Consider the following 18,573-nt stretch of genomic DNA (forward strand, 5'->3'; position numbering starts at 1 on the left):
TTCCACACTTCCTTCATGGCACTCAGTGCATATTATGGGTCCCAATTTTCTGTTTAAATTCATGAATTCTTTCAGTTTAGGGACCATGTGTTTGATTACTTTTTGTATAATTGGGATTTTCAAATTCCTGTGAATTGCTCTTCTTGAGAGAACGTGAGTGTCCTAAGGTTGGTCCGGCCCATAGACTGAAGGATGAATCCACAAAAGGACACGTTATAGTGAGACATAAGAATATTATAAACGAAGTGAAAACTCTGAAAGCTTCTAGAAATAAAGAGCAGGTTACATGTAAAAACCCAAGGATCAAATTTAAACTAATTCTCAACAGCAAAACTCTCTAAGCAGGACAGCGGAATAATTTTTATATAGTACTGGTCCAAAATTCCATATCTATTTCAAAACTGAAAATTCTTTTACATAAAATTTTTTTGGATTTGTTGTGAGTGTGACGACACAATTTATTTGCAAAATAAAACAAGATGTGAGGTGCCAAGAAGCTATGCATAATCTTTATTCATTCTACTTAAATATGATCATTCATGCTTTCTTGCTGAAATATTAGTGCATTTGATTTTAGAGTAGTATCCAGATCCTACCAGGGCTTCTTGTCATGTAATAGTTTAAGGAGACGTATTAAAAGCCTTTCTGAAGCCCCCTGATTCTGAATCTCAGAACATACCTAGCCCAAGGAAACCAGAATAGATACTGTCACCCTATCTTGAGTGGAAAAATAATTTGGAAAGTAGAATTTTTAATCTAGCCAAAATGATATTTAAATATGAGGGCCTCAAAAACTATTCTCTGATATTCAAGGCCTCAGTAGTTCTGCAAGACAGAGACCCAGACAGAAACATCTATTGGAAGTAATATTCAATAAGAAAATAATACAAAATCAAGAAATACTGCAAGCCAAAGGTAAATAAGAGTGAAAACTTAACTTGGTTAGGTGAGCCCATGTCTTAAAAATAAACAAAGCCTGATGGAAAAGAAGAGAACAAGGAAGTACGTCAACATGGTGGAGGGAGGGAAGAAAAAGAACCTGGCAGTTCACCAGTGTATTTGTCCTAAAGGATACGATAGAGTATAAGTAAAAAAATATATAAGAAAGGAGAATATAGATGTTTCATAAATTGAAATGGAGATAACAGAAACAAGACAAAACACATTAATTGTCAGCATATACAAAAAAAAACCTAAGCAGTTAACCTACAATGTTAGGCAAATTGTATTTGAGAAATATGTCAATATATTGTTAACAACAGATCAGTTAAGGGTGGAAATACAAAAGAAAAATATTTTACCATTCAAAGAATAAGTAGAAGAAAATCAATTTATTTATATTAGTGCAGGTTTAAATAGAGGCGAACACAAAAAGTATCAGAGCATGACACAATCATAATAGGTTCAACCTCAAGGGAGATAAAACTCTTTTGATTGCGTATTTACCTACTAATCGTAAATATCTTTTGTTTTTATTACTTTATATTCCTTCATAATGCTATAAATAGTGTATACTCTATTTTACAACATAACATATGTTAAATACAAAATTATATTTGCAACAGTGTGTAGTATATTTCTTTTCATACACACATGCTCATTCACAAATATATTTTATATATGAATGCCTCTAAACATAAACACATACATATAAAATATAAATTATATATGTGTGTGTGCATATAAATAAGGATATTGATCCTAAATCCAATTTGGCTAAAGTTGTTGCTTAACTGGTTAGCATATACTCGTTATGTACCTGTTGATAATAAATGTGTTTTTGTCTTGTTTCTGCTATCTTCATTTCAATTTATGACCCTTCCATGTTCTCCTTAAGTATATATATAAATTTGAGAGATCTACAAGAAAAAACCCCACAAGGTTATGGAAGGAGATTTCAGTGTATCTCTCAATTACTAAATGAACAAGGTAAAAAAAAATCAGTAAGATGTAGATGATTTAATCAACACAATAGACTTAGTGAACAAGGTTTATGTAACATACATAAAATTCTGAACATTAAAAATTTCACTTTAGAGTCAAGCACACATGAAATACGATTATACCAAGCCATGCAGAAAGTCTTTAAACAATTCTAAATGTAGGTAATAGAAATCTATTTGTAATTAACTTTGCCTGCCTCTCCCCTATACCTTGCAAACAGGAAAAAAGAAAAAAAGAATAGTTTTCAGGAAGGCAGAAAGAAATCCTTAAAGAAACTTAAATAACGACTCTGACAGCTGATAGAGACTGGAGTACTAAATAAAAAGCAAACTGTCTTACAGAGACGTAAAGCAGCCATGTTTTTATTTAACTGTGTTTGTGGAACTGAAAATTTTTCTGCTTTCTGTGTGTGTGTGTTGTGGGGGGGGGTGTAAAAAATTAAGATAATACCATACAATACAACTTTGTATGCAGATGGATTTTTTACTGAATATTATTTTATGATATATTTGCCATTCTCCTAACTTGATTTTAAGCAGGCCCTGACCACAACCACCAACTTTCCTGGGCACATTCCAGGAGAAAAACCCCAAACCCTTTCTCTAAATATAGCTCATGTCAATAGATGCCCAGGAAATTCATTTTAATATCTTTTATAGTCAAAATGCTTATCCTTCAGTTATGGTGGAATAAAATGTCTATTATTTGCCTAGTTAGGAAAGGACTAGAATCAAGCTACTGCTGTTTTCACTTTTCTGAATATAGTTTAAATTAGCCCTTTTCCCACAAATTCTTCATAATGTAAGCTCCCCTTGTAATCTTTTGGTTACCAACCAGATACTCACATCTTCCTATGGAAATCCCCACAGATATCACCTCATTGGAAATTTCTTCCACAGCAGTCCAGATTTTGAGGTCTTTTTCAGAGATGCAGAAATCACTTCTTATTTTGTTTGAGCAGGAAGATAAATCAGTAAACTCTCAGAGACTGAACTGCAGGATGTTATAATCTCCTCAAGGGCAGAAGAAAAAGAAGTATTTTGAAAAGCAACAAAAACAAATGGCACTGGTAGAGTCACTTGAAACCTTGACTAGTGCTGGCCATCTCATACTGTGCTATCCCGGAGAAAGAGAAGTTATGAAACAATGTTGAGACTCCTCCCACCTATGTTCTTAGCTTTCGATTCATTAGTCAGAGAAAATCACCAGTTTCCTTCCTGTAAATTTTGTTGGGGCCCAGGGCAAGCCACTCCCAAATATTCCACAACAGCATATTGATTATTTTGGATTAAAATTCCTTGAGAAGGATAAAGGGCATTCTGACTCTCCTGTCTCTGTTCTCCCTGAAGGCAGGAAATGAATCTCTCACGTGCAAGGTGCTCTCTTTTCATCCTTATCACCAGAGCTGGGGAAGTCAGGTCAGAGAAACTGCCTAAATAAACCTGGCTAGTTGACAACCTCAATCCTAAACTCTGCTTAAATCTCTCACTAATTATGAGTCTCAAATTTATGTTTCTTTGTCCTGTCATTCCTCACGAATTTCTTGTTTCTTTGTGAAAAAGATGTATATATTGTTTGCTTTGTTCTCTCCAATCATCATTTCTCTATGATCTCTAATACATATGAATTGAAGTGTTTTTCTATCCTTTTAATCTGGTTTTGTGTCAATTTTATCATTAGTCCTGCCATAAGAACACAAGAATGGTAGAAAGGGAATTTTCCCCCACCCTGACAACATCTTAATCAAGATGAAAATTCTGGCAAAGTTATACTTAAATTTTCTGTTGCTGTTGTTATAAATGTCAGTAGATGAAAGAAGTTCCAACATTAGAACTTTGTATCCAGCAGACTTACATGTGGGACATTAGACTTATATCCCTTGAATGATGCTCAAATAAAGGAGAAGTAAGGTGAGTCATCTGGCCACTTATCCCTCCTTTCCTCTTCTTAGAGTGGCAGTGGCAGAAGATCTTAGAAAAGGCATCTATCATCTCTACTAGTACTTTACTGCTCCTCCTGGATGGAAGTGAGTCAGCTATAAAATTTCTATTAGCTTAAATAGTATCTGAAGCATTCACCTGTTATGGATTGACACACCTGGAGCTTGACAGAAGTATAAGGTCATTACAAATTTGTAAATCCTTTCTCAAATATATAAAAGGAATATGGCACTAGTAGTCCTCTTGACCAGGCTACTTTACCTCACTGATTAAATTCATGGTTAATCACACTCCCTGCGTTATTCATGGATAAACACATGTGAGTAATGTGTTCATGTCATGACAGCATTGAGCGTTGCAAATTTTGGAAGAACACTGAATCTCTGGAATGAGAGGTAACTGACAAACCTTTTCTTCTGCAGTGGTTTTTTTTTAGTGTGTGTGTATGTGAAGGACAGTGGATGCACCAGTGTACCGTAAGCCCCGAGATGTCAAATAGATGGCACCAATCAGCAGACATTACAGTGGTAACCACCAACTGATCTGCAAGTAGGGTGAGGCCATGACTGGAAAAGGATTCCCCAAAACAGCTAATGTAGGTTATCTCTTCATCTAAAGAGAAGAAAGGCGATTATTTTTGTCCACAATAGAGTCATGGAGGGGATAATTGAAGTCTGGATTTGCAACTGTCTGAAAAACTCCATCAAAGCAGGAATAAGTCAGGAAAAAGCAAGGAGTATCTGGAGTGATGACCACAAACACCTTTGGGTGCTCATTGTTTTCTTTCACAGGCTTTAGTTTGCTGCTTATGTGGATGCTTGGAGCTGGTCTTAAGGTAATGGGTAGAGAGGAACATTAAGAAAGTCAGAGAGAGCCCCATTCTAGAGATCACAGAGTAAAAGGTAGATGGGAAAAATGACCATAATTCAGTACATTTTTTTCTGTCACTTTTCTTGTAATCAATTCAGGTGGAACAATGACCTCAGTTGAGACTCCACCATACAACACAGTTCATTGTCGTCAAAAAAGACAATTCAGAACAATGTTCCATAATTCATACTGTTCAGCTGAGATTTTAACAGATGAAGAAAAGGAACACTAAAAAACACGCATTTTTCCTGACTCATAGGCAGTGGCCAAACAGTTGGCAATTTGCGTCATTGCACAGAAAGCTCACTGGTAGGACATACAAGAACTCTGGATACAGGGGAAAATGTCTGGATAAAGTTGCATGACCTTTTATCATCTGACGTATTAATTCACATGGTCATTAAAAATCCCCAAGAAAAGTCCCTGCCAGATTGGTGTTCTAACCAAGATGTTGGCAAATTATAGCCTGTGGGCCAAAACTAACACACCATCTGTTTTTGTAAAAAAAAGTTTTTTGGCACACAAATATGCTTATTCATTTACGCATTGTCTACGTCTGCCTTCATGATGCAACCATAGAGCTGATTAGCCATAGGACAGTTGATCTTCAGGCTCGAGGGTCTAAAGATTTTACTATATGGCTCTTTACAGACAAGTTTGTCAACCTGTGCCCTAAGCCGTCAGTCTAGGTGAAAGCAGAGGGTATCTAAGGAGGAAAGCAAGAGTGAGTAAAAGAGCAATCACACCACAGAACCACAGTTAGTCTTATTCAAGTCCATATTAGGTCCTTGGAAAAAGGCTTAATGATATGGTTTGTGGTCTCGGAGGAAGAAGTTGAAAGGGAATTGTATTCCTCAAAGGTTGTATCTTGAAGCCCTAACCATTTGTTACTATATTTGGAGACAGATCTTTAAGGAGGTAATTAAGTTAAAATGAGGTCATAAGGGTGGCATGGTAATCCAATGTGAGTGGTGTGCTTTTAAAAGAGGAGACTTGGGCACACAAAGAGATAGCAGGGACGTACACACGTAGATGAAAATCATGTGAAGGAACAGCAAGAAAGTGGACATCTTCAAGCTCAGCAGAGGAGCCTCAGGAGTAAGCAAACCTTCTGAAACTTTGGTCTTGAGCTTTCAGCCTCCAGAACTGTGAGACAAGAAGTTTCTTTTTTTTAAGACACCTAGTCTATGGTATTTTGTTATGGCAGCCTGAGCAGACTAAAACAGGGAGCATGGTAAAATCCTTCTCAAACTGCCTATTCCTAAGGGCCAGAATAAAAGGTACTAGTGTGGGAGACTCAACAAGCTGGCTAAATTGCTTTATGAATTCACGGAATCATCAGCCACCTGAACAATATGCTTTCTCGGAGAAAAAGATTTCTCTTTCAGAGGAGATGGCAAGGGTGATTGAGTTTTAAATGTTGAATCAATCTTGTACCCTGGGATAAAACACACTATTTCATGATGCACTATCATTTATTACATATTAATATGTCGAATTTTTAAATATTTTAAAAGTATTTTTACATTTATTTTCATAAGAGACATTGGCATTTATTTTGCTTTTTCAGTGATCTTTATCCGATTTTGGTATAACAATAATATTGGCATTTCTAAAAGAATGTATTTAAGATTATTAATATCACCTCCTTAGTTGTTTGATAGAATTCATCATGTCTATTCCCAGAGCTTTTATGGTGGAAAGATTTTGGTTATGAATTGATTTCTCTCATACATATAAGGATATACAGATGTTCTATTTCTTTAGGGGACAGTTTTTGTAAGTTGCAATTATAGGAATTTTATCCATTGGGTCTAAGTAACCAAACTTACTGGCATAAAGTTGTTTATAATATTCTTTTATTATCCTTTAAATGTCTGTATTATTCTTTAAATGCCATAGTGTCACAACTTTACATTCCTGATATTGGTCATTTTATAGTGTCTATTCTTCTCAATTAGTCTTGCAGGACAGATTGTCTTTGAGGAAGACTGCTGAGGGAAGCCCAAAGAGAAGAAGGGAGACAGAGAGGAAACCACAGGAATTGGAACCTCTTGCATTGACAGCTAGAGCGAATATTAAACACAGTCCAACACTGAGCCACATTAACATACAATCTCCTATTAAAGGTGTATTTACTTCAACTGCTATCACCTCATAAAACACGTCCAGCTTTTAACAAAAAGGGACAAGAAGTGTCAAAACATAAGGAAAAAACAGAGTCTAAATAGACAAAATAGACATCAGAACCAGATTCAGATATGACACAGATGTGGAAATTATCAGACAGGGTATCTAAAATAACTATGACTAATATGTCAAGGGCTGGTATCAGCTTGCTAGGGAAGCCATGACAAAATTCCACACACTGGATGATTTAAATAGCATACATTCATTTTCTTTCAGTTTTGAAGGCTTGAAGTTCAAGATCAAGTTTGGCAGGTTTGCTTTCTACTGAGCTTCTCTCCTTGGCTTGCATATGGCCACCTTCCTGCTGCCTCCTCACATAGTCATCCCTTTGTGCACAATCACTCCTGATGCCTCTCTCTGTGTGTCCAAATTTCCTCTACCTATAAGGAAATCAGTCAGATTGGATTAGGGCCTACCTATGTGACCTCACTTAATCTTAATTATCTCTTTAAAGGCTCTGTCATCAAATACAGGCACATTCTAAATACTTCCTGTTAGGGCTTCAGCATATGAATTTTGAGAGGACAAATTTAGTCCACAGCAGGACTCTAACAGAAAAAGCAAACAGCATAGAGCAGAAATGGATAAAATAAGCAGACAGATGGAAATACTAAGAAAAAATCAAAGGGAAATTCAACAAATAAAAAATACTGTAACTGAAAAGATGACTATTCAGTAGGCTGGATACAACTAATGAAGGAATAAGAGAGCTTGAAGTTGGGTCAATGGGAACTTCCTAAATTGACATGAAAACTGAAAAAAAGAACTAAAAAGCAAAACATCCAATATCTGTGCCATCGTATCATTAGATGCAGCATGTGCATAATTGCAAAGCCAGAAGGTAAAGAAAGAGATACTGGAGCAGAAAAAATATTTGAATGAATAATAGCCAAGAAATTTCCAAAATTAATGACAGACACAGAATCACAGATACAGGAAGCTCAAATAACATCAAGCATCATAACTACCAAAAATATTTACACCTAGGCATATCATATTCAAATTCTAGAAAACAAAAGACCAAGAGAAAAATCTCAAAAGAAGCCAGAGGTAAAAAAAACCACCTCACCTATAGAGGAGCAAAGATAAGAATACTGTGGACTTGTTAGACATCTTGCAAGCAAGAAGAGGTTGAAGTAAAACATTTAAAATGTGGAAGAATAAAACACTCCAATCTAGAATCCTGTATCTGGCAAGACTGTCCTTTAAAAGTGAAGGAGAAATAAAGACATTCTTAGCCAAACAAAAACTGAGGGAATTCTTTGTGAGCAGACTTGCCCTGAAAAAAATGTTAACAGTTCTCCAGGGAGATGAAAGCTGATATGAGTCAGTAATTCCGATCTACTTGAAGAAAGGAAGACCATCAGAGAGCAATAAATTAAGATAAAATAAAATATTCTGCTTTTCTTATTCTTAATTGATCTAAATGATAACTGTTTATAGTAATAAAGGTAACAATGTATTTGGTGATTATAGCATATAGATAAGTAAACGAGTGACACAAGTATTATAAGGATGAGAAGGAGGTATTGGGAATGCTCTGTTACAATGTAACTGCATTAAGCATGAAACAATATAGTGTTATTTGTAGGTGGATTTAGACTATTTAAAAATATTTTGGAAACTCTCAAACAACTACTAAAAATTTTAAAAGTATAATTGATATGCTAAGAAAAGAGAAAAAATGAAGTCATATAAAATGTTCAGTTAAAACCAGAGAAGGCAGCAAAAAGTGGGACAAAGAACAAATGCAACAAATAGAAAAGAGTTAAAAACATGGTAGTTATCAATCTAACATTATCAATAACCACTTTAAATGTCAATGGTATAAATATATCAACTAAATGAGATGGGTAAACATGGTAAGACCCAAATCTACTATTTCAATTGTTTTAATTTTTTTTGGTGAGGAAGATTGGCCCTGAGCTAACACCTGTTGCCAATCTTCCTCTTTTTGCTTGAGGAAGATTGTCTTTGAGCTAACATCTGTTTTAATCTTCCTCTATTTTGTATGTGGGATGCTGCCACAGCATGGCTTGATGAGCGGTACATAGATCCGTGCTCATAATCTGAACCTGTGAACTTAGGGCTGGCAAAGCAGAGTGTGTGAACTTAGCTGCTGTGCCATTGGACCAGCCCCAAGAAATCCACTTTAAATATAAAGACTCAGAAGGGTTAAAAGTAAAGGAATAGAGATAGATACACATTGTTAACACTGTTAAAAACAAAACAACAGGAGTAACTATAGTAATTTCAAATGAAGTGGACTTCAGAACAAGAAAAATTATCAAGGTCAAAGAGAGCCATTATATAATGATATAGGGATCAATTCTTCATGAAGACATAGCAATCATAATTTGTGTGCACCTTACAGAATATCTAAATAAAGAAGGCAAAAACTGATATATATATGCGTGTGTGTGTGCATGTGTACGTTTAATGTTGGGGATACCTCCTAAGAAATGTGCCATTAGGTGATTTCACATGTGCAAAAATCATAAAGTGTACTTAAAAGATCTTAGATGGTATAGCCTACTACACACCTATGCTATATGGTACAAATCATATGGGACCACTGTTGTATATGTGGTCTGTTGTTGACCAAAACATCGTTACGCAGTATATGACTATATATCTATGTACATGTATGTATGTATACACAAATACATGCACACACACGAACACATACATGTGCATACAGATATGCATGCATGCACACAGGTAGACACATATGTACACATGCACGCACAACCATCACACATAAGTATGTGTACATGCATATACATGTATGTATATATGTATGTGGATACATATACACGGCTCCCTATATATATGCATATATATAGGTGCATATATGGAGCCGTCATTACAGTATTATACAGAATATTTTCACTGACCTAAAAATCCCCCATGCTCCACTCATCCTCCATCCCTCTCCCCCCTGGCAACCACTTGTCTTTTTCTGTCTCCAATAGTTTTGCTTTTCCCAGAGTGTCACATGGTTGGAATTATGCAGCATGTAGCCTTTTCAGATTAGCTTCTCTCATTTAGCAATATGTATTTAACTTTCCTTCATAGCTTATTTATTTTGATTACTGAATACTATTCCATTGTCTGGATGTACCAGTTTGTTTATAGATTCACCTATTGAAGGACATCTTGGATGTTTTCAAGTTTTGGCAATTATGAATAAACCTACTATAAACATTCATGTGCAAGTTTTTGTGTGGACATATGTTTCAATTCATTTGGGTAAATAACAAGAGTTGTGATTTCTGGATCATATAATAGGAGTATGTTTTGTAAGAACCGGCCAAACTGTCTTCTAAAGTGGTTGTACCCTTTTACATTCCCACTAGCAATGAATGAGAGTTCTTGTTGCTCACATCCTTGCCAGTGTGATGTTGACTAGAAGTGGTGAAAGGGGATATTCTGCCTTGTTCCTGATCTTAGCAAGAAATCATCTGGTTTCTCATCATTAATTATGATGTCCACTGTAAGTTGTTTGTAGATGCTGTTTATCCAGTTGAAGAAGATCCCCTCTATTCCTAACTTGCTGAGAGTTTTTATTATGAATGGCTGTTGCATTTTTCAAATGCTTCTGCATCTATTGATATGATCATATGATTTTTCTTCTTTAGCCTGTTGATGTGATGGATTACATTTGTTGATTTTTGAATGTTGAATCAGATTTGCATAACTGGAATAAATCTTACTTGGTCAAGGTTTGTAATAATTTTATACACTGTTACATTGATCAGCTAAATTTTGTTGAAGATTTTTGCATCTATGCACATGAGAGATATTGGTCTGCAGTTTTCCTTTCTTGTAATCTCTTTGTCTAATTTTGATATTAAGGTAATGATTATCAAATCAACTGGGTTAGAAAGCATTCCTTTCTGCTTCAATTTTCTTGAGAAGATTGTAGAGAACCGGTATAATTTTTTCCTTAAGTGTTTGGTAGAATTCTCCATTGAAACCATCTAGACTTGGTGCTTTCTGTTTTGGAAAGTTATTAATTATTAATTCAATTTCTTCACGCCATACAAGCCTATTCAGATCATCTATTTCTTCTTGTGTGAGTTTTGGTAGGTTGTGTCTTAACCAATTGGTTCATTTCTTTTGGTTATCAAATTTGGGCACACAGAGGTTTTCATAATATTCCTTTATTAGCTTTTTAATGTCACAAAGATCAGTAGTTTGGGATCTCTGTCACTTCTAGTATTAGTAGTTTGTGTCTTCTCCTTTTTTCCTGATTAACCTGCCTAGGGATTTATCAGTTTGATTGACCTTTTCAAAGAGCCAGTTTTGATACTTTGATTTCATGTTTTCAGTTTATTGATTTCTATTCTTATTTTTATTTCCTTTCTTCTGTTTTATTTGGATTTAATTTGCTTTTCTTTCTGTAATTTCCTAAGGTAGAAGCTTAGATTATTATTTTTAGATCTTTTTTTCTTTTCTAACACATGGATAATGTGCCATAAATTGATAGTCTCTGAACCAATGTACCCCTTTCCTAGGGCACAGAGCTTGGTGATTCTGGCATAGTCTGAATTTCCGTCCTCTCCTTCCCTGAGTTGAAGGGACCAACCTGCCTAACTTTAGGCAGAATCTTGGTTAGGACCTTGTCCTCTGGAAATCACATTCAGAATGTAGACTCGATTGTGAAGAGGCCATGTGTACCCCACCCTGTGTGCTTCACAGTGCACAAATCTTCTACCCTCAAGCCGCTCACTTCTGGATTAAAGCGTTCATATCGGGCACTTTTGGAGAATGATGTCCTTTAAAAAAGAAATACTTTTTTTATATTATGCTCATTATAGATGCAAAATATAATGTTTTAATACAATAAACAGAGTATAAAGAAGAAAACTTAAAAAAGAAAGCAATCTGTGACTCAGATATAAAACTCTTAATATGCAGGGATATTTCCACTGAATCTATTGTTGAAATGAAAGTCTCAACTTTTAAAAATCATTGTTAATGCCACCTAATTGTTTGATAGGGGCTTTCTTTACTTCCACTCCCAGATTTAAACTAAAATTGATTGGTCCTTTCTTTCCTTTCTAGTCTCGATGAACTTGAAGGAGAGATCAGAAGACACGAGATCTCAGCAACTGACTTGAAGCTCTGCTTATGTTTCTCCCTTCACCCACACTGTCTCTCCTTCCCATAGGCCGCATCATTCCCCTTCTCCTCCTTAAAGGCTGTTGATTCTCTTTCGCCCATCTTCTTTAACGTATGGCTCTCCTTTACGTCTTTTCCCATTTTGATTTAGACCCTTAAAAGAGATATATTCATGCCCATTATGGGCATATTTGTTTGGGGCAGGAGTTCCACAAAGGAGATAAGGGAGAACCACAGGAGAGGGGAAGGGGCTGGTTCACTCAGTGCATAGCATTGCAAGGAGGTCCTAACTGGGACAGAAAGGGGAGAGGCAGGGTCATAGGGTAAGGGTTTTTCTCAATGCAATTACTATGGCTTAAAAATAGAATACAGCAATTCTTGAGTTAAGGGATCTGAGAAGTGGAACAGCTAAGGTGCACATACATGTCTGTGTACCTGACTTTGTCAATATTTCAACATGAATTATTTGCATTGAAATCTCAGCTTTCATTAGCGTTATCTAGAATCCCATGGAGGACCTTTATGTATGTGTGTGCACGTGTGTGTGTGCTCCTAAGTGCATGAGACTGACAGTATGATTCCATGAAGATCCAAGCATGTCTTTGCCATGTGTACAAGGGTGTGTATTTTAATAAAGGCAGGTGCTTTTTGTTCTAAGATGTAGTTATTCCAGACTCAGGGACCCCTTTGTTCATTTGTGTTCCGTGTGAACTGTTAAGCCTCCTCCTCATTAAACTCTTTCTTTTGATGCTTAATATTTATCATTTCTGGTTTTCCTTTGATTCTCTGTTCAACTCTTCTCATTCCCACTGTATTATCCGCAACTTTGGTTCATGCTTTTTTATCCCCTGAAATAGGTTCTGCTCTTGCATTCTTAGTCTCTGTGGGCAATAACATCATTTATCTAGTTGCCTAAGTTGGCAACCTAGGAATATTCTTTGAATTTCTTTTCTTTCTCACCATTATCACTTAATTTGTCACTAACACTTGAGGATCTACCTTAAAAATCTTTTTTAAAAATATCATTCCAAATCTCCTTGTGTTTCCCCTTCTTATCTGTGTTTCTGACATTGCCTGCTATGCTGTGCTGGGAGACCAACTCTTTAACGTTAGTAGCATTTGCCAATTTCCATGGTATAAATGTGACTACCTAGGTTGATTTCATGATGCCCAATGTTTAACCACCAGTGTGCAAAATTCCTGAATATTTAACAATTAGTTCTTTATTGCTGCAGAATGAGTAGACTCCAGCACACTGCTGCTTCCAGTTCATCTCCCTGCCTCCAAACATGGCCTCACTCTGATGCATTCCTCAGGATAATTGCCAGAATATTTTTTTACTAAAATGTAAAAAGGTTCAAGCATTTGTCTACATAAGAGTTTTCAATTATTTACCTACTTTTTACAATGAAGATTCAATTTCTCTGTTTCTGACTCTCAAACCCCTTTTTACCTCTCCAGCCTAATCTCCCCGTAACCTGTTACATATACCAGAGTATCAGTTGTACAAAACTATTTACATTGTTTCACACTTTTGAATACTTGCATGTGACATTTCCTCTACCTATAAGTGTTCCAAATTTCTTTACCTTGCTAATAATATTACCTACTGCATATTGATTTCTCTTGATCTACCAGGACTGTGATAAGTGATGTGTATGTATTATCTCACCTAACTTTCAAATCAACCTATGAGGTAGAGATTTTCTCTATTTTAGAGAAGCCTTTTTAAGCTATTTCCCCAATGATGTGCAACTAGTGAATGATGGAGCCAAACTCAAACCACTCTATCTCACTCCAAAGCCCTTGCTCTTGACCACTAAGCAAAAGGACTTCCCTACACTGCTCATTTCTACAAATCTTTTACTATTTCGCAGAAGCTTCATATCTTTTGAAGCCAATATGAATCATTTCCTTACTATCTCAACAAAATTCTCCATGTAAGATCGTAGTACATTGTTTGCATTCTCATGCCTCGTGACTTAGCTGGACTTTAGGTAAAACCACAAGAACATAGATTTCCCAAAGCCTGAACAGAATTTTTTCCTCTTTGGAAAAGTAATGTTTGTGTATCCAACTCCCACCTCTATGAAACGGAATTTCAGATGTAAGCTTCAAGCTCTCATCTGTTACTCTCAGTTGAAAGCAGAAGAGTCAGTGTTTGTCTACTTCCTCACACTGGATATTGAGCCAACTTCCTTCTCCTCCACCCATTCTGTTTGCTTTATTATTTTGTATTTTATAGATAGTGTTCTTCTTATTCATCTATAGGTGATTATGCTACTATATAATAGGGTTATAGGAAGATTAAACTCTATAGACACGTTGGGATGAGGTGAAGTTGGAGCATTAGCACCAAGTGAAAATTCAGTTAAATTATATGGCGGCATTCTTTCCTCTCCAACTTGAATGCTTCTTCTACTTAGTTCTTCTTCTCTGGCTTTTCCAATCTGTCTCAGTTCTCTCTTCTTTACTTTTCCTTTTGCCCCCAAATAATGCCATAAAATCCAGACATTTCTGGTGGAGGAAAGGGCATCTGTAGCTCTAATGGATGGTCTCTCCACCATGAGTGGAATAAAGATGAAACTCTGTTGTGGCAGGAGAGGAGAGTGAATCCCTATGAAAACATCAGAGGTGATGTAGATCAGCTCTGTCCTGTGTACATGCCTAGAACTGACACCATGAATCTCATCTTCATAGCACGACACAGAGAAAGTGTCTGAACAAAAGAAATCTCTGGTTCATCCAAGCTACTGTTCTCTGAACTTCAGTGTAATTGAGGAGACATACTTTCCCAGCTCTCTGCCTCTATCTCTGCTATTTCCATCTTCTATTTGATCATTTCATCTAAGATAGGCCATTCTCCAGAAAGGCTTCTCTGATGATCCTTGTGAGAATGAGAATGCCTTTACTCTGCTTTATTTCAGGACTTCCTCTTTTTGGTCTCAAGACTTTTTCTAATATTGCTTTATACTAAAATTGGAGATGAGATTGTTTACCATTGCAAATAGTGAACTTTCAACCAATCCTAAATAGTTTTGCAGATTCTTACTAAAAATTGCTGAAGTCTATAATTCACTCAGGTTTCACTCAGCAATATGGACAAAATGGATCGGAACTTTGATTTTTTATTATTTTCGGCTTGGTTTGGGATGTTAACATATTGAGAAGAGGGAAATAATTTACAAGTGATGGAGAGGTGACGTTTGAATACAGAATTTCCTCCTTTTTAGTTTTAGGTTTGAACTTAAGAATCTTTTGTTCAAGAGGAGAAGCTTCTATGCACCCGAAGAAAGGCTCCTGTATTCTCAAAATGTTTATGATATCACTTCATGAGAGTTAGAAGAAAAAAAAGGAATTATTGACATGCAACACAGCAGAAAGTTAGTGGAAGAAATACCTACTAGCGTGGTCTCTCTTTTTCCCCAGCCAATGGAAAATGTAACAAGTTTAAGGTTCTGAGTTCAACTCTAAATTGGAGCAAAAATTATGATAGTTTTTACATATTAGCATGTGTGTGTACAGCAAGAATAACATGGTTCCTCCCACATGATTTCTATGAGCTAAACGAGACCATGTTAGTGATGATATAAGCACCTGGTGCTGTACAGATATAAACTGTTATGTAGTACTCAAGGTACTGTAGAGAAGGGGCTGATTATGTCTTGCTTAACGTTTTTCTCAGCTCTCTGAAGTTAGAAGGTGTAGCTCTTAGATATGGCCTCAAGGTGGTAGTAAGTACACATAATTGCAAGAAGTAACCCACAGCCCTGTACAAGAAATCAGTTAAGTTCCTTTATAGTACCTCTAAAATTTTATCCTAGGTCATTCTTAGGCCTACCTTGGATCGCCAAATTTATCTGTACTCCATGCTTCCCTTAACTATTATAGTAGGAAGCTAGTTTTTCTTTGTTTTCTGTGGGTTTCATCTTTCATTCTTTGTTGAAAGTTCTTCTGCATGAGCATTGCATGACGGCGTACAGAGTGCTTATCTGAAGTTCTCCTCACAACCTCACCTCCTGTGAAGTAGAGATCTAGAAAAATCTTGAATGGAGACAGGTCAATAATCAGTAGTTGGGACAGGCTTTTACAGAAAGAGAAAGAAAAAATATGAGGACATGTAAGCCTGGAAAAAGGAAGCTGAGAGAGAATGTGCTCAATGTACATAAAAGTACTGTAAGATTAAAATAGAAGGTTGAAAATGGTAAATGAAATAATGACTTAAAAATTTGTACATGAGGGGCTGGTCCGGTGGCGCAGCGGTTAAGTGCACACGTTCCGCTTTGGAGGCCCAGGGTTCGCCGGTTCGGATCCCGGTGCAGACATGGCACTGCTTGGCAAGCCATGCTCTGGTAGGCGTCCCACATATAGAGGAAGGTGGGCATGGATATTAGCTCAGGGCCAGCCTTTCTCAGCAAAAAGAGGAGGACTGGTGACAGTTAGCTCAGGGCTAATCTTCCTAAAAAAAAACTGACATAAATATTAAGGAAAATGAGAGCTATTGGTGGGTGGATATGCTCTTCCACAAGTATTTCCTTGGTACCACTAAGTGTAAGATGAAAAATGGCTGATGTGAGGCGGGAGAACAGTATGTGATTCCCTTGGCCTCTCTTGAGTCTGTTTTCTCTTCTACACTGTCAACATAGAAGGAAGACTTTACCTGCATACCTCTCTGAAACACCTGTTTTGTGGAACTAACTGACCACTGGAAGGTTAGTTTCACGTCTTTTAGAACAGAGATCGCTCTAATATCCCTGACAGGGTCACTTTGTGCTCTTTGAAAAGTAGTGACAGAGAACCTATTTTCTCATAAGACAGCTCATTCTACTCTTAAACAGCTATAATCGTTAAATCATTCTTCTTTCTAGTAAATTAAAAGTGATTCATATGTTACTTTAGCCCAGAACTGCTCATCTCTATCAGAATCAACATCTGATAATTTCTCACCCTCTCTTCTGCCTGAGAGTGTCTTAAATCATTAAATGTGGCCATCTTGATACATGATCTTTCTAAAATCAGGCCTGGAAGTTGGCTTTTCATGATGAAATATAGCTTTGCCATTAGCTTGGGGGACCCAAGGCCAGAATATTTAGCTGTGTTATAGGGGCATTTGTGAGGAGCCATCATGTCATCCACCCCTCTATCCATTTAGGCATTCAGTAAATATCCATTGAGTTCCTGATAGGTCACAGGAATACTTGCAGGTTCTGGTGATAAAACATAGAGTTAAAAACAAATCCAAATTTTATAGGCTTATACTCTTCAGCTAAATATTCAAGTTCATCATTTACAAGCTCTCTTTTTCATCCAATAGAACACAATTCACCCAAGTCCTTTGCCACTTAATTGCTAGGATCACCTTTACTCCAGTTTCTGATAACATGTTCCTCATTTTCATCTGAGACCTCACCAGAAGGTAACATTCACATTTTTAGCAACAGTTTTTCGTGATGAGATATGTATTGTCTAGGATGATAGAAGCTTTCTTTATGGCTATTCTCTTTTCTTACCAAGGTTTACTAGAATCTCCTTTAACAGCTACAGTTCAAGCTCAAGATGTCAGCAAGGTTGGTTGTTTCTGAGAGGTGTGAGGAAGAATCTGTTCTGTCTTTCCCCCAGCTTCTGGTGGTTGGCTGGAAGACTTTGGTATTCCTTGGCTTGCTTGTAAATGCATCACCTTTATCTCTGCTTTCATGTCCACATGATGTTCTCCCTGTGTGCATATCTGCCTCTGTGTTGAAATTTTTATAGGGACAGAGTCATATCAAATTGGGGCTCTCCCTAGTGACCTCATCTTAAGCTGATTGTCTCCAAAGACCCTACTTTCAAATAACATCACATCCACAGATACTGGGGCTTAGGATTTCAACATCTTCTGTGGGAATGTAATTCAATTCTTAACAGCATCCAATGGGGAAGAATAGTCTTTCCAACAAATGGTGCTGAGACACCTGTATAATCATATACAAAGAATGAAGTTGCACCCTTACCTCACACTTTATACAAAAATTAATTTAAAATATTTAAAATATTTAAATATAAGAGCTAAATTATAAAACTCTTAGAAGAATACCTGTGGTAAATCCTCATGACCTTGTATTTGTCAATGTATTCTTAGATATGACACCAATGGCATGAACAACAAAAGAAAAAAGATAAATAAATTGGACTTCGTCAAAACTAAAATCTTTTCTGCATCAAAGAATATTTTCAAGAGAGTGAAAAGACAATCTGCAGAATGGGGGAAAATATTTGCAAATCATAAAACTGATAGGGCACTTGTATCCAGAATATAAAAAGAACTCATACAAGTCAATAATGAAGACAAATAACACAATTAAAATTGGGCAAAGGATTTAAATAGATATTTCTCCAAGGAAGACATACAGTCAACAAGCTACTTTAAAAAATGCTTGATGTCATTAGTTATCAGGGAAATGCAAATCAAAACCACAATGAGAAACCAGTTTGCACCCACTAGGATGACTAAAACTGGAAAGCA

At 36.4% G+C, this 18,573-nt stretch overlaps 1 protein-coding gene across 1 annotated transcript in view; it reads right to left on the reverse strand.

The window, feature by feature from the left end:
* The window catches only part of LOC103553935 (gamma-interferon-inducible protein 16-like), a 66,335-nt gene extending 63,045 nt beyond the window's left edge, over positions 1-3,290 (reverse strand). The window contains exon 1 of the mRNA XM_070608237.1: positions 2,790-3,290. Within this exon, the coding sequence (XP_070464338.1) occupies positions 2,790-2,791 (2 nt within the window). The 5' untranslated portion in view covers positions 2,792-3,290. The remainder of the gene's footprint in view (positions 1-2,789) is intronic.
* Between the last annotated feature and the right edge of the window lie 15,283 nt (positions 3,291-18,573).

This window comes from Equus przewalskii, unplaced genomic scaffold (assembly GCF_037783145.1).
Source record: "Equus przewalskii isolate Varuska unplaced genomic scaffold, EquPr2 ChrUn-6, whole genome shotgun sequence".
Classification (NCBI taxonomy): domain Eukaryota; kingdom Metazoa; phylum Chordata; class Mammalia; order Perissodactyla; family Equidae; genus Equus; species Equus przewalskii.